Source organism: Diachasmimorpha longicaudata, chromosome 5, assembly GCF_034640455.1.
Source record: "Diachasmimorpha longicaudata isolate KC_UGA_2023 chromosome 5, iyDiaLong2, whole genome shotgun sequence".
Taxonomy (NCBI): Eukaryota; Metazoa; Arthropoda; class Insecta; order Hymenoptera; family Braconidae; genus Diachasmimorpha; species Diachasmimorpha longicaudata.
Genome location: NC_087229.1, coordinates 10,489,645 through 10,514,437, shown reverse-complemented (window position 1 = coordinate 10,514,437; position 24,793 = coordinate 10,489,645). Strand labels below are relative to the sequence as shown.

General features: G+C 41.4%; 6 protein-coding genes across 13 annotated transcripts; 2 read left to right on the top strand and 4 right to left on the bottom strand.

Moving 5' to 3' along the window:
- Positions 1-1,241: 1,241 nt before the first annotated feature.
- On the bottom strand, positions 1,242-5,482 carry LOC135162188 (uncharacterized). 5 transcript variants are annotated; one of them, XM_064120385.1, is made up of 8 exons: positions 5,311-5,482; positions 4,127-4,743; positions 3,814-4,036; positions 3,543-3,679; positions 3,036-3,257; positions 2,769-2,948; positions 2,558-2,686; positions 1,242-2,332 (listed from the first exon to the last, which is right to left on the bottom strand). In XM_064120385.1, exons 2-8 carry the CDS (start codon positions 4,253-4,255, stop codon positions 2,129-2,131), a joined length of 1,224 nt encoding a protein of 407 aa, XP_063976455.1. In that variant the 5' UTR covers positions 4,256-4,743; positions 5,311-5,482; the 3' UTR covers positions 1,242-2,128. The 5 variants fall into 5 exon arrangements, with proteins under 5 accessions (XP_063976455.1, XP_063976456.1, XP_063976458.1 ...); XM_064120386.1 differs by having other exon boundaries at positions 4,127-4,698; positions 5,311-5,481; XM_064120388.1 differs by having other exon boundaries at positions 4,127-4,539; positions 5,195-5,480.
- LOC135162202 (uncharacterized) lies at positions 4,392-7,102 on the bottom strand. 3 transcript variants are annotated; one of them, XM_064120412.1, is made up of 3 exons: positions 6,969-7,102; positions 6,335-6,516; positions 4,392-5,620 (listed from the first exon to the last, which is right to left on the bottom strand). In XM_064120412.1, exons 1-3 carry the CDS (start codon positions 7,079-7,081, stop codon positions 5,607-5,609), a joined length of 309 nt encoding a protein of 102 aa, XP_063976482.1. In that variant the 5' UTR covers positions 7,082-7,102; the 3' UTR covers positions 4,392-5,606. The 3 variants fall into 3 exon arrangements, with proteins under 3 accessions (XP_063976482.1, XP_063976481.1, XP_063976480.1); XM_064120411.1 differs by lacking the exon at positions 4,392-5,620 and adding an exon at positions 5,635-6,250; XM_064120410.1 differs by lacking the exon at positions 4,392-5,620 and adding an exon at positions 5,637-6,197.
- A 295-nt stretch (positions 7,103-7,397) lies between these two features.
- LOC135162191 (malate dehydrogenase, mitochondrial-like) lies at positions 7,398-9,804 on the top strand. The gene is made up of 3 exons (XM_064120393.1): positions 7,398-7,972; positions 8,087-8,473; positions 8,667-9,804. Exons 1-3 carry the CDS (start codon positions 7,625-7,627, stop codon positions 9,054-9,056), a joined length of 1,125 nt encoding a protein of 374 aa, XP_063976463.1. The 5' UTR covers positions 7,398-7,624; the 3' UTR covers positions 9,057-9,804.
- Positions 9,665-14,932, top strand: LOC135162189 (endoplasmic reticulum junction formation protein lunapark-B). Of its 2 annotated transcripts, none has more exons than XM_064120390.1 (8): positions 9,665-9,804; positions 10,427-10,468; positions 10,543-10,730; positions 10,879-11,065; positions 11,146-11,157; positions 11,341-11,485; positions 11,811-11,972; positions 12,196-14,932. In XM_064120390.1, exons 1-8 carry the CDS (start codon positions 9,778-9,780, stop codon positions 12,543-12,545), a joined length of 1,113 nt encoding a protein of 370 aa, XP_063976460.1. In that variant the 5' UTR covers positions 9,665-9,777; the 3' UTR covers positions 12,546-14,932. The 2 variants fall into 2 exon arrangements, with proteins under 2 accessions (XP_063976460.1, XP_063976459.1); XM_064120389.1 differs by having other exon boundaries at positions 11,341-11,584.
- On the bottom strand, positions 12,195-15,381 carry LOC135162198 (ciliary microtubule associated protein 1A-like). Its single transcript, XM_064120405.1, has 4 exons — positions 15,254-15,381; positions 14,943-15,155; positions 14,583-14,787; positions 12,195-14,398 (listed from the first exon to the last, which is right to left on the bottom strand). Exons 1-4 carry the CDS (start codon positions 15,303-15,305, stop codon positions 14,143-14,145), a joined length of 726 nt encoding a protein of 241 aa, XP_063976475.1. The 5' UTR covers positions 15,306-15,381; the 3' UTR covers positions 12,195-14,142.
- Positions 15,382-15,473: 92 nt separating this feature from the next.
- LOC135162180 (E3 SUMO-protein ligase RanBP2-like) lies at positions 15,474-24,490 on the bottom strand. The gene is made up of 2 exons (XM_064120369.1): positions 24,243-24,490; positions 15,474-23,611 (listed from the first exon to the last, which is right to left on the bottom strand). The coding sequence occupies exons 1-2, from the start codon at positions 24,312-24,314 to the stop codon at positions 15,794-15,796; spliced, it is 7,890 nt and encodes a 2,629-aa protein (XP_063976439.1). The 5' UTR covers positions 24,315-24,490; the 3' UTR covers positions 15,474-15,793.
- Between the last annotated feature and the right edge of the window lie 303 nt (positions 24,491-24,793).

The window sequence follows — 24,793 nt, the reverse complement described above, 5'->3', positions numbered from 1 at the left end:
TTCATCCTTTCTTCTCTTTGTGGAAGTTTATCCACTGTTGGTAGGTGAGAGGGGGTTCACTGGGTTTGAGGTATTCTGGGCGAGGGTGCCCCCCCCCCCCACCACAGCGAGATTTCTAATTGCGTCACGGCAATGTACTTAGCCGGCGGGGGTGGCAAATGGAAGGCCTAACTAATGTATATGATTTAACATCATTGTACAGGTATTGATTTTTTTGAAGCCCCGTGGATAATTAACAATCGTCATTTTACTTTTGTCCATGATGTTGGCCGAAAAAAAAAATTTTTTTTTAGTTGAACTTCAGTTAGTTTTGTAGGAAATAGTTTGTAGATCATGAATATGAAGGAATGCTCGTTTGTACATGCACTAATCATCGAATAGTCAGTACTAACATGGGTGTGAGTCTCTGCTTTAGTCTATGTGCTTTGCCAAACCACTGGACAAGTACCTCGGAACGCCGTACGCGCCGGTGTTCTGGGTGAGTTCCGCCCGAACACACAGAGGTCACTACTCACATTATTTATTTAAAAATAAATGAGAAACTAACGAAACATTAGGAAGTCTCGCCTTGGAGGGGTGACCCCTGAGGATTTCGAAATAATCCGGGCACTTTCATAATTCATCTTACTCGTGGTGGGTTTATGAATTCTGTTTTAACTAGGGGAACGAAGAAATGTTGGGATAACTTGCACAATAATAGGGACAATTGACATTTTCGAATATAACGCTTTTTTGCGTTTTTGAATGTTTAAAAATATTTGACATACTAACAACGATAGATGAACGTCCCTCAGATTTTGTAATTTCGATTTCATGTCTATTTAATGGATGGATATTGTGAGGCCCTTTTTCTTGAGCGATGGTAATTAGTAAATCAATGGGGTGAATAATTGTAGAAAATTAAGGAGTGTAAGGGGAAATGTCAACAGGCGTTCCTGTGCAGATTGTAATTCTCAATAAAAAAAAATCTGTGATATTAATAAAATAAAATAATTATCAAAGTTCACATGTGTACCAATTCATGTGGAGTCGCTGGACTTTTCTCCTGTAAACCAAAAATAATACAAAAATATCTCCCTAAACACCTTCGCAACAGGACTCCCAAAATAAGCTGAATTTTCCTAAGGATCATAATGACTCAGGATTTTTTTCCTTAGTGATTCAAATGTGAGGCAATTACAGAAATAGTCGTTGAATGCGTCATCAACATCCATGAAAGTTAATTGCAAAATATTCAAGCATTTTTTCTCCAATTTTGTACTTTATTTTCTGTTTTGCATTTGATTTCCTTTTTTCATCGAAAAAACATTTGACGTGTCTATGAACACTAACTCACAACTCCGTTAACATGCACATTGTCATTTCCATACGGCAATCACACTCGCATACTGTTCGTCATTCTATAATGAATGAGAATCTAAAGTCTTTTTACTGATTCTTGAGAGGATTTAAGTACTGTCTTAATTGTTTCTTCATCAGTCATACAAATTTTGGACTCTTTATTTTCGGTAAACTCATTGCTCGTTCATTCCATTGTGTAACAAATAAAAATCAACTATTTTATATTTTAGAGAACGATAAATACTTTTGGATTGGTGCGTATCGTTGGCGATTCATACGAGGACAAGGCAAAATATTTCTGAGAAAATAATATCCATAAAATTCTTTCTTAAATTATTTTTTTAAGCAATAGTTTTCTTTAAATTTTTTTTGGAAATTGTTAGTGGAAATTAATTTTCACATTGTTCATCAAATTTTGATTTATTAATCCTCGAAACTATTTTACCGTCCCCGACCTCATTAAGCATTATTTATTTACAAACTCATCGACTCAATTGCACGTTTCATCATAAAAAAAATTCACTCCGGTAAAGCTAGATGAATCATCGACTTCAGGCCAAGCGCGTGTCGTAAATATTCCTCCATCGTTGGCTGACATTCATCAGATTGAAGGATTTTTTTTACAAAGCACACCCTGACTGACCTAGCCAAATAATTTACCATGTGAATTTTAATTTCATTTCGCTCTCACGCCCTCCTTAATTATCAATTCCTCTTCGTCGATGCTTCATTGCAGCTACGTTTGTGGACTCCTACATCATCGACAATTCACGAATACGGAACGCAGCTAATTCTGTGACTGAGATTTTGCGGTTTGAGTGGAGCCATCACTTGTGTGAGATGACTCGCTATTGCTGTTGGGGTCATTGACGTTGATTGTTGCTATTTTATTCAATATATCATTTGTGGAATTGTTGAGTTTACTGTAACCGAGTTCCAGTTGTGCTATTTTACTCTTTAAATCGGTATTCAAGCCTTGAACCTCTGTCAGCTGTAAAAAATTAATATTTTTCTTTAATTACCCAAGGAATTTTAAGAAATAAAACATTCTATTGGCTTTAAGCCATATGTTGGTGAATAATAATCATGGTGATCTGAGATAATATGGGGAAGATTCTAAAATCAGTGATAAAATCGAGAAAAAGATGTTGGCAAATTTTCAATTGCAGCAAGGATTTTTTTTTCTAGAATTCTCTTTACAGACAATGGAACTTACGCTGTTGGTCAATTTTTCAACTGACTCGATGATTTTTGATTGCTCAGTGGCTTTGGCACACTCGCCTTGGAGGGACAGAACCTTGCTGCTGGCGTTCTGAGTCGAATCTTGGAGAGAGACTAGGAGAGTCTGTAGAGAAAATCATTTCTTCAGATATCTTTCTGATTTTTTATAGGATTTGGATTACTCCAATCATTTCCAAAATACTCACATGATCCTTCTGCTGGTCATTGGAAACCCATGTGAGATTTCTTGTGAGTGTCTCATTAACGCTAACTAAATCTGTCTTCAGTTGTGAAATTGACTGACTGAGCTCTTCGGTCTTTAACCTAGTCTCGTTCGTTGAAATTTCCGGCCTCTGGGTGATATTCGATAGATTTACTAATGTATTCTATAGAATGCCATAAACAAAATTGAATTAGCTCATTTGAATCAGCTCTTAATCCCAACGTCACACGAAAAATACCAAAGAACTTACCTGTATAACTGTAATATTTTTTAAAAGACTAGTCTGTATCTCCTGAATTTTGGTATCTGTTCCCTTGAGTCCATTAACCGTTGCCCCTAAATCTCGAATACTACTGCCAAATGTTGCGACACTCTTCTTCACATCCTTGAGCTCAGTCGGTATGTTTGTCAACTCCGGTGCACTGTTCAGCTTGTCTTGCACCTGACGCAGTCCCTTCTGAATGTCTGATAACTGAATAAAAAGGGCAATGGGTCAAGCAATGCAGTAATTCCAAAGTGGAATGACGATTCGATGCAGAGGTCAAAATAAGTTTTTGAGGAATATCAGTAAATCTAAAGGAAATACGAAAATTTCCTTCAGGGGAAAAATTGAGGGCTATAGACAAGGTTATGGCAAAAATTTCAATATCTTGCCTAGATTTCGATAGAAGGACTGTAAACTGGCCGATGAACAACCGAAATTCATCGATTCAATCGAGATAATTTTATTAATACTCTGTAATTATGTATCGAGTACCTGCAACGAAAAATCCGCGATCTGTCCCTTGACATCGTTCAACTGTGAAAACAAAATAGTCTGATTTTTCTCAAGCTTCTGTGATGCAGAATGGCACTTTTGGAGGGCTTCAGGGAGTGCTTCGCTACCGGCAATAGCTGGAACACAAAAAAAAAATGGGAACTCTGAATGGCAATCTCAAATAAAATTCTCCGCTGCCCCTGAGATGTACAATCTCAACACTGGATATTTTTCTCGATCGTGATATTTGGCTCTTCCATGATGTATGTACCTTGGTCCACTTCAGTTCTGAGCGATGTGAGCTGTTGACGTACATCAATGAATAGCCAGATGAGACTGGCAGTCGCCAGGATAGATGCACAACCGAAGAATGCACTGCATGCACGAAGTAATCCAGGATAGGGGGGAGTTCGTCGAGCTCTCCTCTTGCGATTGCCTCGCATAGAGATATTCCAGTACTCAGAACGCTCGTCACTACTGTCGGATAGTAACTCCTGAAGTGACAACAAGGGTGCAGGGTCATTAACGTGTGGAAAAAGTGAAGGAAAAAAAAATAAAAAGGGAAATTCCAGAAAAAAAATTACCTGTGAACTCCTCTTCCCCGACGTCCTCCTGGAGACGACATGTGATGGTGCGAGTGCATCCAGTTCTTTTCTCTTCTTCATCTTCTTCGTCGGCGGACGAAGCGGAACCGTAACGGCCACTGAGTCCATCTCCTGCTGTTCGACGTGCGAATAAAAACCCTCAGGCCCTCGGGATATCGTGGCCACCACTTCCAGACCCTTTCCCAATCACTCCCGTACCTCGAGACTCATCAATTCTTGAAGGTCGTAGTTCTCCAGAAAATTGCGCACGTCAGCGACACTTCTTACACATGTCTGCACTCAAACAATTTGATTCTCACTGACTAATCCCAATTCACGCACATCAACTCATCTTTTACATTCTCAGTGTGTCCGTTTGTACCTCATCGAGAACCACGTAGATTCAGTAGTGCCTTCAATGACCAGGAATGGAATGAATGGAAACCTCTCGTGATTCTCATCAATTATCTCCGAATCTTCCCTCTAATTTTTGTGACAATTATTTACGTGTTTCGTAATGGTACAACTGACAATCAGCGTCTACGCGGTGCCCAGAGGGAATTTGAACGGCCCTGGGGAATTCGATAAGATATCGTGCTGATAGCATCAGCATAAGACTATAGTGATAAAGATTTTTTAATGAATAGAATTGCAGGATAACAATTATAGAATTCATGAGGTTCCAAATTTAAATATTAGATCTGATGATTACTTCAACAATTAGAAATTTACGAGTGATTTCAATAAATTAGAGACTTTAAATTTAATGGTAATTATGATTTATGAATCTTCTGTATTTGAAAATCCACTAAAATATAACAATTTGCATAGAACAATTTTTTTGCAGATTTAATTCCTCTGTAAAACAATTTACATCCAAAAATTTCGATATTTCTCTTGGATTTTGAGATATTGAGCCCTGAGGACAAGTCAATTCATCTCTTCCCACAGCATCCCATTAATTAACAAATATCTATTGGCACCCTGACTCATCACGATTCATCAGTTGACACTCGCCAGATACATTATCAAGGCCACATCAGCTACACCGTTTGTTGTGACACTCACATAAGTTTTTACGTTCCATTACATGTCATATCGATCCATCTACCTCGACTCCTACTTCTCAACGATTCCGTACGAATTTTATCAGGAAAACCGAATTTCAAGAACTATTTACTCACTGCTCCTCGAAGCTCATCAACAAAAAACGGTGGAGATAAAATTGTTGCAATCGTTATCACTATTTGAAATGGCGAGAGAGATTCGGATATCATTCGAATCACGAGGGTTTATTTCCTGGAGTTTGTGACCGTCACAGCCGCTTCCACGCGACTCACAAACGTTACCAAACGTTACTGGGTGGCGCGCTGACTGTTGTACTAGGCTCGACCGCTTCATATCGACTAGAAGGTGGGCGACAAAAGGTTCTCCCTGAACTTTATCAGTTCACTTTAGGAATAGATGGACTGCTGTCGAGTTAGGAGAGAATTTCTGGAGGGGAGAATTACTCTGTTGAGTCCATTTTAGGTAGAGTGGGAGAGCATGAGGGAGTTTGAAATTATCTGCTATCAGTGTCGATAAGGACAGGTAGATCATTAGGCTATAGTTGTTTTTATCTCAATAAAAATGCAAGATGAATTAATGATTTCAACGGATTTTTTTTAATGAGCCTTTAATTGTTTAATTATTTACATGGGAATGTCATAATCCTCTCTCTGTTATTCTTTATTTCTCTTCTGTTTTTGATTCAGTCGAGAATATTAGTCTATTAAAATCGACGGAAACTCAATGTTAATAATCAAAACACTTCGGAAAATATTCCGAATAAAACTCACGATCAGATAATGAAAATCCTCACTGTAATTCAAGGGTACAATGTGACAATAATGGGGTGGATGAATCAAAGTGCGGAAATTGGGTCACCGATTCGGAGTCAATGACAAAATAATGTTACTCAGTATGTAATCGATGGACTTATGATTCAAAAGTGTCTCGTTGAAGTTGAAATGTAGGACAGGGACAGGAATCAGAGATGGGGTAATAGCAGGGGTGGAAGCCGCGCGCCTCTCTTGACATTGATCCGGAGGAATGGCGGGAATAATTCAATTTTACAGAAATCAACTGATATAATCAGGTTAATAAATCGTTCATAATTTTTTAATTTGTTTAATAGAGAAAAAAGAGTGGAATGTCCAGGGGACTTACCCGATTTTATAGAAATGTCCATTCTCCCAATTTCTCGGTAGAGAATAGCCGCAAGCCAAGATAATGTAATCAGCCACATAGTAATTAATACGGCAGCAATCCATGTCGTTATTAGTGTCGTTTTCGATTTGTTGCAGCTGCATGAATCTTTAGTTTTACCTCTAACGCCTGCTCTTTGCCTCCTGTAGGTAATAATAAAAATAGCAAAAAATAAGATTAACGTGGAATATATGTGAACTTTTTTCAATGGACATTCAGACTGAAATTAAGCCGATTTTATAATGGATACAATCTATAATTTATGAAGGAGTAAATAAATTCCAAATCAGTCTAAAAAAAAATGTCCTGCTTCTGCCGGAAAAGTGTTAATCTCCTCTGGATGCATTACTTTGACATATTATGGAAAAAAATCTTGTGTCTAGTCTTGAAGAATTTCGTTTCTACTGCTCATGTTCTTTGCTACCTCTGCAGGCATTATTGTCAATAAAACTAACCTGTCAATTGATCTCGACTTAGCCAGAATGTTTTTTTGACATATATTTGATGTAAGAATTTATTTCAGGTTTTTAGATGCAAACTGGAGTTATGCTTAAACTGCATTCACTGAAATATTGACAGCAATGGTATTTCTCACCTCTTAATTCTTCGTTTCTTTGGCACTGTCAGTACCAAATCTGAGATATCACTATCGCTCTCGGACAGCAGATCAAGAAGATTTATCGTCTCCTTATTATTTTTACTCTCCATATTACTCCAACATTCATTAAACACATATTTTCACTCTTCACTGGACTGTTACTTCACGATCAGTGTTTAACCTCACTTCAGATTCAACGCCAACAATTATTACTGATTTACTCATGGAATGAAACGATCTTGGAAATAATTGCTATTTTTTACCCCTTCAACCCTGGAATGTGCTCCTGAAGTCTTCAAATTAACTATACTGTTCCATCCCGGAATTATTAAATGACAGTGTGCGGTTACATGACAATGACCTAAATCAGATGATATTTACACCTGTTTACCAGATGATACGTCAAACATCTTTATTACCTACTGAGTGGATCGTATATTTAAAAAGTGCCACGACTTCACAAAAGGTTTATGATCTGGTTTTTGTGAAATTCATAGGACAAAATAAACAGTAATGAAGACAAATAATAATAGTCATAATTGAATGTAATTTTTAGTCTCTGATTTGGCCACTTGATAGCAAAATTGGTGAAAATGATGGCAATTGCACATACTTGAGGAAGAATAAAGACAATTCTCCATCGTGTTGTAAAAATGAATGTCCTCTGTAAATTTCGTGTGCACGGCGAGGTTCCTCGTTTCTCAATTCCTAGAAAGGCGTATTCCAACCAAGCTAAGCTTGATGACAGCATGGTGAAGACTGCAGGCGAAAAACCATGCGCCGAAGGAAGTGGAAGAAAATTGTCAGTCGGAATTTTGGGTGGCGGAATGACGCCGATTTTCACAGCAGTTCTGCTCAAGCAGTCGAAGATATTGAGAAATATTAATATCGTAGATGTTTCTAATTCTCTGTCTGGGGCGGTTTTCGATGCTGGACATATTGACACTAATCCCAAGATCAAGTATTACCGGAAATCTTCGATGAAGGCTGCCCTTTCCAATGTGAGCAGTTCAGATTGTCCTACCATTTTTAGCCCCTGTTTCTATCTCAATCAAACGACCTTGTAATCCACAACTTTTCATGATCAGCTAATCCGCTTGAAAAACTTTATTCAGGTGGATATTATAGCTCTGATGGACAACACCGATGGCAGGATCCTCAGTACTGAACCAAAACTTCAGTTGATGATGTCCTCGACTTATATCAAAGAAATGGGGAATGAAATATCGAAGATAAATCCCTCAGCACTTTTGGCTGTATTTGCACGTCCCGTCACTGCGACGGTACCTCTTATAAGTGAAATATTTCAAACAAATAAGTGCTGGGACCCAAACAAGATACTGGGATCAGTGGCCCTGGACACTATGAGGATTGAATCGATGGCGGCCAATCTCTTTTACTTGAATTCCTCATTTCTATCGATTCCTGTCGTCGGTGGAGCTGATCCTAGTACTATCGTTCCACTGTTGACAAAAGCCAAGCCATTAACGCACATCAGCCAAGTGAGTCCTACATGGATTCTTCCTGTTAATGGCTCAGTTAATGCCAATAGAAGATTTTAGTATTCTGAATGACAGGAAAATTCTTATCATTTTTCTCTTTTTAATGGAAGAATGATTTGATCCACTTTCAGGGGGGTATCAACTGAAAAATTAACGGTATGGCAGTGTTGATTTAGCGATTTGGGGTTTTCAGGAACAGGAGAAAGTATTGGTAAATCAATGGAGAGCTTGTGACAGAGATTTGGAAAACTGTACTGATGATTTCAAAGGCCCTGCCATGTCTTCCGGGGCAGCTGCTGCCAAATTCATATCCACTATCGCTCGGGCTCTTATTGGAGAGCCCAACGTCAGGTCCTGTGCTTATGTACGATCCGACATCATACCTTTATGTCGATTCTTCGCTAATGAAGTTGAATTAGGGAGAACTGGTGTCAAGTATAATTGTGGCCTGCCAAAGGTATCCCCAATTGCTGAGAACCTTGTACAGCGGGCCATTCCGGTTATCATGGAGTTGTCTGACATGGCTTGCGCATCCCCTAAATGTCCTAAGGATTTGAAAATTTGTGAGAAAATGTGGAATTAATGGGGAAGTGTAAAAATCGTCATAATTTGTGGGATGAGGACGAGGTAATGGAATTCCGGGCCTCTTGTGAAAAGCGACTGATTTCATCCTTGATTTGGTTCTTCAAGAGGCAACGGATAAGACTAGCCAATACTAATATAAAAAAATGTAATTTTCGCTTTGAAAACATAATTGAAATACCTACAAATTTCTTTATAATTTATCTATAAATAATTGATAGTACTTTTTTTCATTATTTTTCCCATATTCCTGAGACGAATCTCGTCGGGAATAATATCGTGAATGGTCTTAGAAATTATAATGGTCAACTTTAATGCATTAATATCCGTTCAATCATTCAGTCACGAGAGATTAAAAAACGGTTATTTTTTTCCGCGATACTCGTCCACAACAACAGTAAAACTCCCCTAAGCAGCCGGATATACTTATACCTATTGTGGATATACCGTAATAAAGAGAGAGAGAGAGCGAGCGGGTATTCGTAACGTCGGGAATTTAAATTTGGAAGCAGACGTGTGCTACAAGTGATCACAGACACACAATCATTATAAACAACATTTCACATTGGTTTCGTGCAAGCGCACTTCACGTTCAACTGATCTCTGGGCTATTTTCATATTCTGGGTAACGTCTCGTCCAACTCTACCCTGACATTAGGAATAACAATTCGAAGGAGAGAGAATTGTTTCAGGCATTTGTGTGGATTAATTACTACCTCAATATGGGTATCTTGATTTCCAGATTTCGGGTAAGTTCCTGTTTTCTCTCTAAGTCCTGGGGAACAGCGAAATCTCATCCGGTTTCATGATATTTTGAGGTTAACTTTTACAGGTTTTTTGCTCCAAAAGATTTCACGGTATTTTTCAACGCTTTATAGGCATTTTGAAATTTTCTAATAATTCCGTGGAGAGTTTTTCATCGAAGTTGAGAAAAAGTCTAGATTTTTCTAGTTTCTAATAGTAAAAACTTCGGTTTTTGGGCGGGATTTTTTTTTTGAAATTATAGAGCCTAGTTTTTGGAGTTTTTTTTGCATAGGCCCAGAGATTTTCAAACATATTGTCATTTTTGAAGGATTTTAAATAGTTTTTTTGGTGATTCATCGTAACTTGTCAATCGAATAGTTTTCTTAAATCGATTAAGCGAAGGTTGAGTCATCGTGTTAATACATTCGATGACATTATTGTGGATTGAATCCAAAATTATCCAATGACACAGCAAACTGACCCCCGGTCATTTAATTTAGTCGTTGGAATTAAAGCTCTTGTTAGGGTCAATGGCTATATTTGAGCATTTCAGGGACATTTCGATTACTTGAAATAAATTTTGAAATTTGGGTACCATATGGTGACATAATGGAAGCTTTCTTTCAGAAAAAGAAAACGACGATTGAAGTTCTGGAGGATCTTGACTCGGTAAGTTTCTCCTTTTTCCCTTCCACTGAGCTGCAAAACTATTTGATTTAAACAGTTCAATTTTTTTTATTTAGAAAATCAAAGAGATTCAGCAGTATGGACAGACGACTGAACAGAGACACAAAAAAATTGTGGGGACTCTGATAATTTACAGTGTTATACTTTATGTTGTGACAGCTGTCCTCTTCTACTTTTATTTCTTCCCTGCAGCATTGTACGATCAACTGTTCTACATTATTCCACTGCTGATTTTCCCATTGCTGTGAGTAGAAGAATATTGTTTCTAATAATTGTTCTCTTCTTCCCAATAATTGAATCATCTCTTAACTTCTACAAATAATCAAAAAAAAAGTATACGAAACCCCCTCCTAATTAAGCACCCCCATTAATCCATTGCAAAACCTCTTCAGCATCGTCTTCACCAAGAAACTGGTGACATGGTACTACAAACGAAAGATCTCGAGAAATCAGGAGAAACTCTCAATAATGCAAGAACAGAAGAAAAAAATTCTGGAAGACGTGACAGAGACAGAAACGTACAAAAAGGCAAAGGAGATTCTTATGAAATTTGCGCCTGATCAACTGAGAATGACACCAGTAATATTTCCTCTCAAACCTCTTATCTCTCTTGCACTGACATTCTTCAAATTACTAATGAAGAAATTTTTTTTTTTCAGCTGACACCTCAGGTTCGTGTTGCGCAAATTCACTGTAACTAAACAATCAAAATTCCTATCTCACGAATCTGTAATTGAAAAAACCATTGACTCCCCCAATCATTATTTACTTTTTAAAAAATCAGATGAATCACCTTCCTTCTATTCAAAGAAATAAGTTTGACTCAAAGAAATAAGTTTGACAAAATATTTTAGCCCGCTTCGAAAGTAGTCACGAGCCCCGCATCGACACCGAGATGCCCTAGCACTCCTCAGGGAACAGTGCGATCCCCGACAGGTGGTGGTGAGCTGAGAAGACGTGCCTTAACGTTATCAAGCCCTCAAGAAAATTCCTCAGTAGGTAGGGGCTTTTCTGGTACTGTTCCAGTGACACCTTCAGGTACCCCGTCTCTCTCCTCTCTACCGAGTAGGCCACAGAACTCGGCGATAACGAGCCCCTGTCAGTAACATAGCTGCTTTTATTATTGTTTTATTAATCAACGCTCCGTGAAATTAAAGTTTCAAATAAGGCTAACTAATATGCATTGGAAATTGTTTCATTGCTCGGAAATGCCTTTCAATGAAATAGAGGTACCCTCAGTGCCTCAGCATTTTTTTTTGTGGACTTGGACAATTTTTTTGCTAAGTACGGGCGCGTTTAAATAGTTTTATTCTGACTTACGCAGGTTCACCTTTGCCACGTCCCATTCTCTCTCAGCAGAGAAGTTATTTGGATCGTCTGGTGGAGTATCTAGTCGGAGATGGGCCCTCTAATCGGTATGCATTGATCTGCCATCAGTGTGATTCGCACAATGGCATGGCGCTGAAGGAGGAATTCGAGTATTTTGGTAAGTACAAGATTGGTTGCTTCACAAAAAATTAAATTGATTATGGTTCCATTTACTCCAATTTTATTAGCATTAAAATATTTTCTTCAATTTATCATCTGTGTTCAATTTTTATTTATATTTTCTAATTTTTTAATGAAAAACCACTTTACCTTCCCAAAAATCATTCAAGGTTTTTCAGAAAGAAAAAAGAGATATTTTTTTTTCTTAAAATATTCCTCAGGGTTCAGATGCTGTTACTGCAATTACTGGAATCCAGCTCGCAAGCAGAAGCCCTCAGCCCCAAAGCTTGAGACTGAAGCAGCTTCACCGTTCTCTTCGGCCCTGAGCGCCAAGAAATCCAACGACACCGAGGCCTCCTCATCCTCAGGAACAGACTCCGATATTGAGGTAGTGGAGAAGCCCGAGACCCCCGAGGTTCCAAATGGCAAAGTGGAGGAGCAAATATCTCAACAAAGTGATAGACCTAAACCAGAGAAGGAGGTGACAGCCGAGACAGAGGTGGAGGAACCAGAGAAATCAGTCGAAGTACAAAGTGAGCAGATGGAGGTGGACGATTCGACGAAAGAATAATTGGAGAGGCCGAGAACAACCACTAGGGAGAACTGGAAAAATTCCTCGAGAAATAATCAGGAATTACCACAAGTGGCATGCATAATTGTTAAGTTAATCAGCTCGCGTCATCTGTGAGGTGGAAAATGGAACACTGTTAGGGGAGAATGTCATGGGGAGTCCTTCTCAAGATATTGAAATCACCGGATATATTGGAACAGATGAATTGAATGATTTCATTGATCCATTCCACTTAGTATTCAGTCGACTTGTGCTACTGACAATGAGGAATTAAAGGGGTGGTGTTTCAGATAATCTCGCCACAGTAATCACATCTTCGTCGCAGCAATTGCACAGAAATGTTTATCATTAAGACTCAAAGTTACTGTTTAACGTTATTTGGATTGTTTTGAGGGTTTATAATATGATCTGTGATCAAATCCTTGATATTTGAATGCTGCTAGGAATTCTCCATCATTCTCACAATTTTATGACTCATTTTTGCGGTCAAAAAATGAGAAAAAAAAGAGTTTCCATTTCTATCAGCTGCATGGGGCTGTAGAGATATTACATATTCGAAATAATCTTCTTATCGAGATTTTTTATGGATTCACTATATTTGTTTCTGTTTCTGGATTTTAAACCAGGCGTAATTTTAAAAAATGAAACTCTTTTTTGTCTCATTTTTTGCGGATAAAAAAATCGCCAAAATCACGTGATGACTTAACGACGGAGACAACTCCCTGCAGCGAGTGTAATTTCAAGAGTTCATTGTATTGTTTAGCTTGACCGCAGAATAACTACTGAGACTGTTTCCATCTTGTCAATATTAATGGTGCGCTCATAATAATTAATTGTCCCTGATTGAGCTTTACCTTACTCAAATCACTCAATCTCAACGATAGTCTAAACTCACCTCCACGCACTGTACATAAATTATTGAACATGGATTTTACAGTTTTTCAAATGATCGAGTTTATAAATTATTTATAATGTAGAATTGTTAACGTTGGAATATTTACAATCTCACGTGAGGATTACCGAAGTCAATAAATTTCATGTACAAAGAATTAATGAGGTACTTGGGAAACTAGAGAGTCGCGTAGTTACCCCGTCCCAATATTTTCGGAAGATAATCCTCGATGGTTTCATTTTTGGTTGATGAATCATTGGGTAAATTGCAAAAGCCAGTGTGATCGGCGATTTTTACTGCGATTCATTATCCTTATAAAGTTAGTCGTAATCTACATTAGTCTGTAATCGTCAGCTTTCTTTTTTCTATTTGTATTGATAATGAGTGATCCAGAAAGATAAAATATAGTTTTTAGAAAAAAATATTGTGCGTAGTCTGATTATTTCTTTTAATAATTATTACTTGCTGAATCGAGCAAAATATTTTTTGGCTATGAAAACATTGTTTTTTTTTAATGAAAAAAATTAAATAAGAGATAAATGTATAAAAGTAAAAGCCAAGTAAAATATTGCTGTTATAATTAAAGCAGTTACTTTCTGAAGATTTGTAAAAATCCAGATTTTTCGATGATCATATCATTGAAATAATATAACGGTTTTCAGCGTTCTCATAATTTCTATATTTCTTTATAAATGAAGGGACAATCTACTGATCATCCATCGGTGTGATCGCAGGTGGTGCGCATTCGCTGTGCTTTACACCGAATGAGAATTTCGGGGCATTTCTCCTGGTGTTATAGGTCGGGTAGTGCACAGGGCCCGGGCCGACAACATGACCGATGGGTTTCGTTCGCGATTTAAAGGAAAATGCAGGGTATTTTCGCTTCACCACATCAGTGTTGAAGGCGTACGCTGCGGGACCGGGTCCCACGCTTCTCTTTCTTAAATCGTGTAGTCCCGTTCTGGAAATATTATAAACGTAGAAAAATAATTGGAAAGCCCAGGGCTCTCTGCATAATTTTAAAGAATACCAAGAAGTCTGCTGACTTCGTGTTCCGAATTCCATTAAAAAAGAAGGAATATTTTAAGACTGCTAAAATTGTCCGATTTCTACGCGCGTGCCAACTGATAATAAATTATAAGTACATAGTGAACGCTCCGAGGGCTCTTTTATCCGGTATATTTGGACCCAAACAAGAAGGAACCGCATATGCATTGGGTGCAGGAATATCATATCCCAATTTATCGGTTTTTCTCCCTTTCAAGGAATATGCTGGGGGTCTGGGAACGTGATTCATGGGCGGACAACTCTCAGGACGGTATCCGCATGGGCCAGGTCCCAAATCATATCCTAGAAATGGCAATTAAATAATGCATCCCTAAATTATGTAACCCATAATAATAACACTGTTATTATTAGTATTAGTTCATTAAATTAAATTATATTATATACTTATGTATGAAGTTTTTCATAAATAAAAAAATCTATTGCGTCACTTCGTGCACCTCTCAATGGTTGCCGTCCCCTGATCGAAAAAGCCGGTGGTTGCTCTGGGCCTGTGCGCGTCAATTTCGTTACATCGTACGCGGGACCTGGACCGACTGTCGTCTCCAGGCCTGCCAATCGCCCCCGTAAAGTATACGCGGGGTTTCTGTGTCTCGAAGGATCATGTTTCTCATACCCAACGAGTGTGGGAAGTCCGTAAACAGGACCCGGACCTTTTCCCGATGGTAAACAATAATTTATCAATTAAAACTTTCTTCTGTTAATTGTTTCTTCCTATGAAAAGTTGAGTATAATTTTCACCACTAATCACCTCTCAACCAACAGCTCAATTTTGGCCTGTTCGGTCTGGAGCTGGACGTCATTCTAGGAGAAGCGTAATTATCGCGGAAAATTCTGTGAACAGCTAAAGAAAATTTCGGAAATTGAGGGGAATATTTGATTCTCAATTGTCATCAAGAACTAGCAGCGAATTTCGGAATGAAAGAAGCTTCGATTGAGAATCATAGGTTTCGAATTAATGAATAAAATAATTTCACTGATTCATAATTCTTTATTATTAATCTTATATTCCGTTACAGTCTACATAGATTCTTCAATTTTCAAACCTCTCTCCACATCTGTTATGAATAATTGAAGAATGAATAACGACAGATATTCGTTCGTAATTTTCACAATAAAAAAAAAATAAAAAGAAATTCCCTGAAAATCACCTGCTGTATCATCACCACCTCCAAAGTTCAAAAACCCATCTACTCCAATCACATCACTCCCAAATCCTTAAAAATAACTCGTCCTAACAATACAACTAATCAATAAAAATTACCTAGTGATTGATAGTTCCTCCCCTCCATCACTCCTCCTCATCATTCTCATCATTCTCATCATTCTCCTCATTCTCCTCATAATAGGCAGCCTCGCTGATCCCCGCCTTCCTGGCGCACTCCTGGCCTTCGCTAAAGTTCATCGCAAAGTCCTGAGCCTCGTCCTCAGTGATAAACTTCAGTCTGTAGGACCTCCTCGCTGGAGGATCAAAAGCATCGTCGAGAGCCGTCCAGGTGCAGGTGTCTCCAACGAGCTCCATTTCAGTCTCCATGCTGATAAGACTACTGCATACGGTGTGGCCAGGCATCGTCTCGAATATAATTCTCACGCCGTAGACCTCAGAATCATAAACCATATTCACCTGACCCGTTCCAACACTCCTCCACTCAGCATTACCTTCGTCCATGAACATAAGACTTGCCTCGTTCTCGTACATCAACGAATGGATATCCTCGTCGTCCTCGCCCTCCTCCCCCTGTTCTTCATGCTCATCAATCTGTGGTTGGCTGATGCCCCTGGCCCTCAACTCCTCCTGGGCCTTCTCCACAACGACCTTGAACTGGTCAGCAATCTCAGGATTTTTAAATTTCACAGCGAGCTTCTCAACAGCCAGTGTCTCCTCAACAAAATTCATCCCAGCCCAGACCCAAGCACGATCAGAGGTGCACAATGGCTGTAGCTCGAGATCAGGCGTTATCAAAAAATTGCAAACAACCTTGTGGACCTGCTCGCGACGAAGGAGCAGACGATAGGTCCCCTGTCCAGCGTGATGGAGAACCTTCATTTCCCCTGTTCCTCGCTCCTTCCACTCCTTCAACTCTGACTCGTACCTGTAGAGCTTTGCTCTCTGCCCGAAGATTTTCTCCTCTTCTTCTTCACCAGTTTTCACTTCGATAGCATCCGGCAGGGGAATGATGGGCTCATAGTGGGGGTCGTATTCTTGTCCATCGTTACTAGGATTCTCTTCCTCATCCTCCTCAACTTTCTTCTTCTGATCAACACCAGAGATACTGCTGTTGGCACTGGAGACAGCCATACTCGAGTTGGGTGTCTTGGACCCGAATACCGATTGTCCAGCTCCGGCGAATGAGAAAAGGGGATCCATCTTGAAGGCATTCTGCGTAGTAGTGGCTGCTAGGGCGCTGAAGGTCACGGTGTTGTCAGACTTCAAGAAATTCACTTCGTTCTTTTTTGAATCTTTATCTAGAATTGTTTGGGAAGGATTCTCTGGTGGCTTTGAGGTTCCAAACGGGTTCGTAAAGGGGGTGGAAGCATTGGAGTTGATCAGACTATCGAAGGAGAGCTTTGAACCAAAGGGACTGTCTGAGCCGAAGACTTTACTAGTGTCGTTGATGGTTTTCAAAGATGCTGATGAATTTGTTCCAGCAAATATCGATTTGGATTCAGAGGGATTTGAGAAAGACATTGGGGTGTCCTGGGAGACAGTCCCGAAAACGGGTTCTGGAATTTGAGGCTTACCAAAGGTGCTGGCGAAGCCGCTGCTAAATCCAGGGGAATCAATCTTCCCAGAGCCACCAAACATGGTCTTCGATTGAACTGTCGAACCGAATATTGGTGGCTGATCCCCAAAGATGGGTCCTGTGTTCGTGGAACTGGATTTTCCAAAGTATACTGATGTGAGGATATTGTCGGGAGTGCAGATACCAACGTTTTCAAGATCTTCCAGTTTTGGCTTCTGTCCGAAGACGAATGGAGGCTTATTGCTGAAACTGACTGGAACTATTCCAGTGGAGCTGAAGGGAGACATCTTTGAGTCTTTGGATGTTGTGGAGCTCGTGGGAGAGGTGGTCTCATCAGCGGAGCGCTGAAGGGGCGTCAGTTTCGGGGCAGCTAATTTAATGGACATTGGGCTAGTAGGAGTAGTTTCAGAGGCTTCATCATCCTTTGAATCTGCCTTATTCTGGGCATCGAACAGAGGGACATCAGGCTCCTTGCAACCAAGACAACCAGGGCAGTCCTCCTTCTGCTTGTAAGCATAGAAATTCTCCGGCAGCTGGAGCTTCAAGGCAGCATCCTTCTCCTCATCAGTAACCTTCAACTCATAAACAACTTGAATATCTTGGGCTGAGCCAACACTAGAGGATTTCGACATCTTCGGGCACTCGTCCTTCGTACTCTCTCCAGCCACAGCCTCCTCAACAGCCGTCTTGAACTGCTGAGCTATGTCAGAGGTCTTAAATCTGCAAGCCAACTGGACGTATTCAATCTCGTTATCACTGTAATCAGCAGCATTCCATATCCAGGTATTGTCGCCCTTCGGAGTCAATTCTACATCACTAGATACTAGATGATTGAGGCACAATTTAAGTGTCTGCTCTCGCCTCATCACCAGCCTCAGTTTGTTGGTCTCCTTGTGCTTCAGCAATTTGATATCACCTAGTCCTCGCTCCTTCCACTCCTTCGTATTTCCATCAAATCTGAAGAGTTTGGCACGGTGGGTGTACAGTATTTCTTCGTCTTCCTCTCCGGTCTTTACCTCGATCTTCTCCGGGAGGGGAATCACTGGCGCGAAGTAGACGTCTTCACTCTCTGGTACCTCGTCTTCACTCACGTCACCCCCTGGTGACTTGACAGGGGACTTACCTGGAAACTGGAAATCAAAAGATTTCCCAGGGGAGCCAAATGTGAAGGAGCTTTTTGATGGAGTTTCAACACTCTGAGTGCTGAAGATGAAGTCCTGTGGCTTAGATTGGAATGATGGGAAAATCTTGGTTTCGCTCGAGGTCTTGTCCTCCACTTTCGGAGATTCGAAGGTGAATGCACCGAATTGGAAGCTAGGAGCTGCCACAGTCTCCTTCTTATCCTTCGTTGGAGGTATTCCAAACGTGAATGCTGGTGTTAATGCAGTTGGAGCCAGCCCAAACCCACCAGTTTTGGTCTTTGGAGGTAGGGACGGATCGCTGGGAGCTTCACAAGCCACGCAGTACTGATCAGACTTGGTATTCCTCGTATAGCAGCTCATGCACTCCCAGGAATCTGGCGCTGGCTTGAACAACTCAGACAGGGGCACTGATGATAATGGTGCTGGTTTCTCAGATTTTCCGGACGGCGCCGCACAGGATATGCAGCTTGAAGCTGTTGGAGCATTCCTGGTGTAGCACGAAGAACATTCCCAGGAGCCAGCAGCTGGCTTGAACATTTCTGCCAACGATGGCTGGATCTTCTGCAGGCTGACCTTCACAGTCTTATCGATACGAGAGATATTCTGTTGAGGAATCCTGTCGTCAGTGATTATTTTCTGAAGACCCGAGAGAATATCCCGGAATTGAGAGGCGTCGGCGACTTCCGGCAAGGATAGTGAGTAGCATTCTTGCTTTCCTGTTATAGAGGACTCTTGGGATGTCCAATTCACAATGTTTGGATTACCTCCAAACTGCGTGGGTTCCAGGGAGATGCTGGGTGGAAAGACCATCTTTTTATCAGGCGTTGTCATCGTAATTTTCAAATTTCCAGTATTAGGCTCCAAGACGAGGTTCAAGAGACCAACAGCGCGCTCCTTGCATTGACCGTCTTTACTGCATCGAAGGATAACAGCTGACTTATCAAAGAGAATCACCACATTGTCTCCAGTGATTTGTCCAGACACCTCAGTAATCTCTACGGGCTTCGAATCACTAGTCTGACCTGATAACAAAGAACTAGACGCCAGAGGTGATGGCTTAGTGTCAGTCTTACCGAAGGAAAATCCGCTTGGTGTCGTTGGTGATTGGGACTTGGAAAAAGAGAACCCAGCGAAGGGGCTGGGCTTGGCTGGTTGCTCACTCTGCTTCGGGGTTTTCGGCTCCTCGACAGATGTCTGCTGGATGACTGGAGTCTTCGTGAATGAAAATCCACCAACAACCAGTGGAGCTGGTTTAACTGCCACTGTCATGGTCGTCTTGGCGTTGTCGAAGCTCTTTTTGAAGTCCTGTGCCTCCTCAGCCGTCTTGAACTTGATGCAGAGCTTCTCTAACCGCACCTCCTCATCAGCAAAATCATTTGCCACCCATATCCACGCTCTATCGTTATTGGGCATCTGTGATAGCTCCATCTCAGGTGTCAGCATGTGATTGGCGCAGATCTTCAGAACTTGATCTCGTCTCATTAGCAGCCTAACCTTTCCTTCTTTATTCTTCAGCAATTTGACATTGCCAACACCTCGTTCTTTCCACTCCTTTTCCACGAATCTGAACAATTTAGCACGTGCAACGAATAAAGTGTCCTCGTTCTCCTCTCCAGTGGTGACCTTTACCTCAGCAGGAAGAGGAATGACTGGCTGGAAGTCAGGGATAGGATCATGCTCGACTTCAACGGCTTCGATCGATGAATTGTGGGAGCCTGTTGATAAGATACTCGTATTTTTGGACTTTTCCTGTATGGAGACAGCTGCTATGGTATTGGTGACTGATGCTGCAAGTGGTGGGAGATTAACAGTCGTCGGGATATTGGCGTGTGAGGGCATGGAGATCTGGTAGTTGTGTGGAGTTGATTGATTGCCACTGCTAGTAGCCAATGTCGAAACGCTGGAGATACCGACGTTTCTGTGCTGAGGGGGAATGTTGACACTGAGAATTGGCTGAACTGGCGGCGCTGATGTTGGAAGAGTGTCTGATGTCGTGATGACGACGTTCGTTGGAGGCACCTTGTTCACAGGAGCATCCTTGATGACTGGGAACTGTTGGGGGGCCGGATCTACCCTCGACAAATCCAAGTTCTGGAGCTGCATGGTGAGAGGAGGGCCCTGAACAGTCTGGGGTGAGACGATATCCATCAATCGATTCTGGAAGAGACCTTGCTGAAACATTCCCGGCTGAATACCCAAGTTCTGATCGACTGGAGGTCGTGGGTACGATCCCATTGGGTAAACGCTTGGATACATATTCGGTAGATGATGACTCTGATCGTTGAAGGGCAATCCACCCTGATAATACCCTGGTAGTCCTGGAGTTGGATAAACAAGTGGTGAATAGTGTCTGTGATTTGCAAATAAATTCCCTGGAATTTGATGGGGTGTTAGAGGTACTGGAGCCGCTGGTGGAATATTTCCAACTGGTTGAGTGTAATTCATGTCTGAATAGTCACCTTCGACCGCATAGTAATCATCCTCAGGAATTGTCGACCTTGTAGTTTTCTTCGGATTGCTGTGACTCTCTTTACGAAAATCAGAAAACTCTCGTTTCAATTGTTCGATCATTTCCTTTAGCTGTTTATTGGAGTCCACCAGGCTTTTGATACTCTCCAGGATGGACTTATTTTGCTCGAGAATCGTCTGGGACACGTGGTCTTTTGCGTACACTAGCTGCCTAATTTGGGCGTCAAGTCTCTCGGGACTAGGACGAGCCTCCCACTGAATTCTCGAACGTGAATGCTCCAGAATATCGTGATGCTGATGCCTAGGTGTGCTAGACTGCTTGGGAGTCCTCTGGCTGTGCCTCTGGGGGGTGTTGATAGTTCCTCCGTGGTTCAAAGAATTCATTATTGGTTGATCAGCTCCACTCTGTGCTGATGAATAACTGTCCTCTGATAGTACATCACAATCATGTCGATTTAAATCATTTCTATGCAAGTCTGGATCGATCCTCTTAAGATCATTCTCAATACTCGAGATCTTGGTGCCTAGCTCTGAGTTGAGAGGGTGATGAGGATTCACTCCTGGTGTTCTCAATCTATCCAACGTTAGGTAGTAGCAATCTCTGGCTTTAGCCAGTAGCACAACGTGCTGAGATCTGATTGCAGATGTTAAACTCTCCTTCGGAAGGGACCCAATCAGATCATTAGCCAAGGTCTTGTAGATCTCTGCCTGCAGATAAGACGCCTCAGGGCACTTAAGGGCCTGAAGAACATCCATTGCCTGCTCCTGACGCTTCTCACGCAACAGTCTTTTAGCCACCACCAATCTACCCTCCTCAAGGGCATTACTCAACTCCAAATTGTTCATATCCTTTCCCTGATAATCAAAGATTTTAGTGCTGGTAGACCGGATCGTCTGGTTGTTGATGAGGCGCTCTACCAGGGGCACCGACGTCTCCCAGTACAGCTCCGATCTGGCCTCCAACATGGGAATATCCGGGTGAAATTTGTCCTTCGTGTGCAGCTCCTTTGCTCGATACTGAAACATCCTTGCCAGGTGGATGATAATGTTGACGTGCAGTCCGTGGTTTCCAATGCACCTGATCACCTCCAGGCCCCTCTGGATCTCCTGACGAAGCTCCATTAAATCACCAGAGATGCTGTCAGGCTTCTTATACATTCGCCACACTGATGTCCACCATTTTTCCTGATTCCCACTGCACAGTAAATTCGTCGTATCTGCTGGTAGCGTTGGCATTCGATCTCTGTTCAGAAAGCCGCTCTTCTGCTGCTCTTGGACGATTACGGATGAGCAGAGAATTGTGGCATTGAGGAAGGCGTCAATGTCCAAGCGTCCTAAACTGTCTGGGACTGCTTGGTTCAGGTTGTAAGCGGAGAACTGGAGGTCTGGGAAGATGTGGCAGGTCTGGTTGGGGTAGAGTGCTGTCATCTCCATATTTCTACGCGAATGAGGCTTGTTCGCTAGTCCAAGCCATACGTGGTGGTGGAGTGATGAGGGGTATACCTCTTCCGAAACTTCGTCCCATTTTTTAACGTCTGACGAAACCAGGAGACGGAGGGGTGGAGGCGATGAGTTATTATTGGCAAAGTAAGAGGTCGACATCATTGCTATGTGGGGATTTGAGGTGAATATTCGTTGGTAGATGCGCTCCCTCCAGGAACCTATACAGAACTTGTCGACTTTATCAAGCAAGCGTTTAGCATCCTCTCTAGAGTAGTCTTGAAGTACATGTGATGCTTGTGAGACTCGATAGGCGCCCTCTCGATGCCAAATATGAGCCAGAGACTTGCTGGGATCCTTCATAGAAACAATGGAGGGCCCGGTGTGGTCCAGAGGTGGTGAATGAATGGCCGACAACAGAAGTGGACTGCAGAGTCGCCCAGTCTCGTTCCAACTGCCCTGCTCCCTTTTAGTTCTACGAATGAGGAGGCATGCCATGTGGTAGTTGAGTTGTCCGAACATATGGGTAAACATCTGATCGATGAACGAAGCGCTAGTCTGGAAATTCTGGAGTTTAGCTAGGGTGAGGGCCTGGTCAAGATTGAAGACAGCCGCTGCTGACTCCTGAGTGGTTTTCACAGGTGTTCCATGCTCTCTCAGTGCCAGGGCTGCATAACGCTCTAAGGACGAAATGTAAGGAATCCAGAAGGAGGATTTTGGCTGACGTTGCTCCTTGAATTTCGTAAAGACTGTGCAGAGTGTCTCGTACCAGACGAGACTGTCTCGGTGGACGTAAGTCGACTCCACCTCTAGGGCGTGCTTGTACGCCTCATCCAGATGGTTTTTTGAGAGGTAGTGGTTCAAGAGCTTCACCCTAAGGTTTACATCTGAGGGACGTGCCGACAACTCCGAAGCAATGAGGGCTTCCAGGTCGCCATCAGCCCCGTTGGGTCTGTCTGCCATGAGCATCTTCTCTTTTAGTTGGAAAACAACTGGATTGTGGGAGAATTTTTCACTCGCTCTGTCCACCCAGTATTTTATTCTGTTAACGTCCAAGCCAATCTCCATCTCAGATAATAATTCACAGACCTTCAGGACGAGATCGTCTTGACGTGCCTCCAGTTCAAGGGATTGCTTGAATTCAGCAAGGGCAGCTTCCTTCTGCCCCAGGGCCTCGTAGATCTGACCCAACAGTTTGTGGGCACCACTTGATTCACTTTTTACTTCTAGATAACTGAAGACATATCTCCGGGCTGATTCGTAATCGCCCACTTGGTAGTAGAGCTTTGCAATGTTGTAGCATCGAAGATTACGCTGCAATGGAGAACATGGAGATTTTTTAATGATTTCCCTACGATTTCTCGCTAATGACTGAAAATAATGCCCTCAAAATGAAACAACTCCACCCGGTCTTGATTTATTAAGAATTAAAAACCTTATATTTATTACTCTTCGAATTCAGCTTGGGAAAATTCAAACCCTCTCTGCTACGTGAATAAAAACAAAGCATAAACGCAAGGCAAAACACAACAGCGCTGATGACCTTGCTTGGTCGGCGATTATGCCAACGCCGGTCCTACTTCGACCCAACTCTCCGAAGAAAATCCCTCAAACCCGGCCCTCAGTGCCTAATATCAAAATCATCTGGAAAACCCTCGCGAAAAAACCTCCGCCAAACGTTAAGGAAAAAAAATCCTCACGGTGACCTATTTATTTCTCCACATGTTCCAACGTTTATATAAAGAGAATCGGGCGCCAAATTGCGTTGGCATGAGCATCAAGTGCTATTGTTATCGGATGATGAGCCCCAAACCTTGGGGCGCTAGATTATTTCTGAGATTTTTGAGAAATATTAACTCATGGATGCGTACAAATTAATAACCTTTCAAGAAATAATCCGAGGATAACCGAGTGAAAAGTTTCATTTCTCAGTACTTAACCTCACCTCCTTCTCCTCCGTCACTTTCCGAAACAACTCCTGAACGTGACGATCCACCGAACTCTTGGAATTGAACATTTTTCACTGTGGTTTTTTACAAAGGATCATTTATTGTCAACTTGAAATATCGTTGGCGTCTTCTTTGAATGATTTTTTCCAAAATAATTATAGTGGTAGCGGTTTGACTCGCCGACTCTCCTTCAAACTGGCTTCAAACGCCGACTTTTGCCGTTGCAAACTGTAATGGAGAGACGGCCATGTTTTGGATTTCGGGGGGGCCAACCACGTAATGATATAAATGTAAGAATCTTCGAGAAATTAATCGTAGAAACATGTTTTCCATATTTCTACAACGATTTGTAATTATTTTAAAAGACTAGTTTACAACTAACGTTTAGATAATGAATACTAAATATTTTCTTGTCCATTTTACGAAATAAAAGCGAAGGAATTGTTGGACGGTATTGGCGGGAATTAGGACGGGCTCTTAAAATCCCCTTCCGATGTTTTATGAAATATTCAAATATTTATCAAGTATTCAAACCCATTTGTTTGTT

Bases quoted from the DNA above. Each gene is read 5' to 3' on its own strand.
- LOC135162188 (XM_064120385.1), bottom strand. From the start codon at position 4,255: ATGGACTCAGTGGCCGTTACGGTTCCGCTTCGTCCGCCGACGAAGAAG. The intron at 4,037-4,126 runs GTAATTTTTTTT...TTGTCACTTCAG, and splicing joins CGGGGAAGAGGAGTTCACAG to GAGTTACTATCCGACAGTAG. The intron at 2,333-2,557 runs GTAAGTTCCATT...AATTTTTTACAG, and splicing joins TTGAAAAATTGACCAACAGC to CTGACAGAGGTTCAAGGCTT.
- LOC135162202 (XM_064120410.1), bottom strand. From the start codon at position 7,081: ATGGAGAGTAAAAATAATAAGGAGACGATAAATCTTCTTGATCTGCTG. The intron at 6,517-6,968 runs GTGAGAAATACC...TATTACCTACAG, and splicing joins AAGAAACGAAGAATTAAGAG to GAGGCAAAGAGCAGGCGTTA. The intron at 6,198-6,334 runs GTAAGTCCCCTG...ATCAATGTCAAG, and splicing joins GGACATTTCTATAAAATCGG to AGAGGCGCGCGGCTTCCACC.
- LOC135162191 (XM_064120393.1), top strand. From the start codon at position 7,625: ATGAATGTCCTCTGTAAATTTCGTGTGCACGGCGAGGTTCCTCGTTTC. The intron at 7,973-8,086 runs GTGAGCAGTTCA...AACTTTATTCAG, and splicing joins TGAAGGCTGCCCTTTCCAAT to GTGGATATTATAGCTCTGAT. The intron at 8,474-8,666 runs GTGAGTCCTACA...TGGGGTTTTCAG, and splicing joins CATTAACGCACATCAGCCAA to GAACAGGAGAAAGTATTGGT.
- LOC135162189 (XM_064120389.1), top strand. From the start codon at position 9,778: ATGGGTATCTTGATTTCCAGATTTCGG. The intron at 10,469-10,542 runs GTAAGTTTCTCC...TTTTTTATTTAG, and splicing joins TTCTGGAGGATCTTGACTCG to AAAATCAAAGAGATTCAGCA. The intron at 10,731-10,878 runs GTGAGTAGAAGA...AAACCTCTTCAG, and splicing joins CTGCTGATTTTCCCATTGCT to CATCGTCTTCACCAAGAAAC.
- LOC135162198 (XM_064120405.1), bottom strand. From the start codon at position 15,305: ATGACGTCCAGCTCCAGACCGAACAGGCCAAAATTGAGCTGTTGGTTG. The intron at 15,156-15,253 runs GTGATTAGTGGT...CATCGGGAAAAG, and splicing joins ATTGAGCTGTTGGTTGAGAG to GTCCGGGTCCTGTTTACGGA. The intron at 14,788-14,942 runs GTGCACGAAGTG...TGCCATTTCTAG, and splicing joins GGGACGGCAACCATTGAGAG to GATATGATTTGGGACCTGGC.
- LOC135162180 (XM_064120369.1), bottom strand. From the start codon at position 24,314: ATGTTCAATTCCAAGAGTTCGGTGGATCGTCACGTTCAGGAGTTGTTT. The intron at 23,612-24,242 runs GTGAGGTTAAGT...TCTCCATTGCAG, and splicing joins AAGTGACGGAGGAGAAGGAG to CGTAATCTTCGATGCTACAA.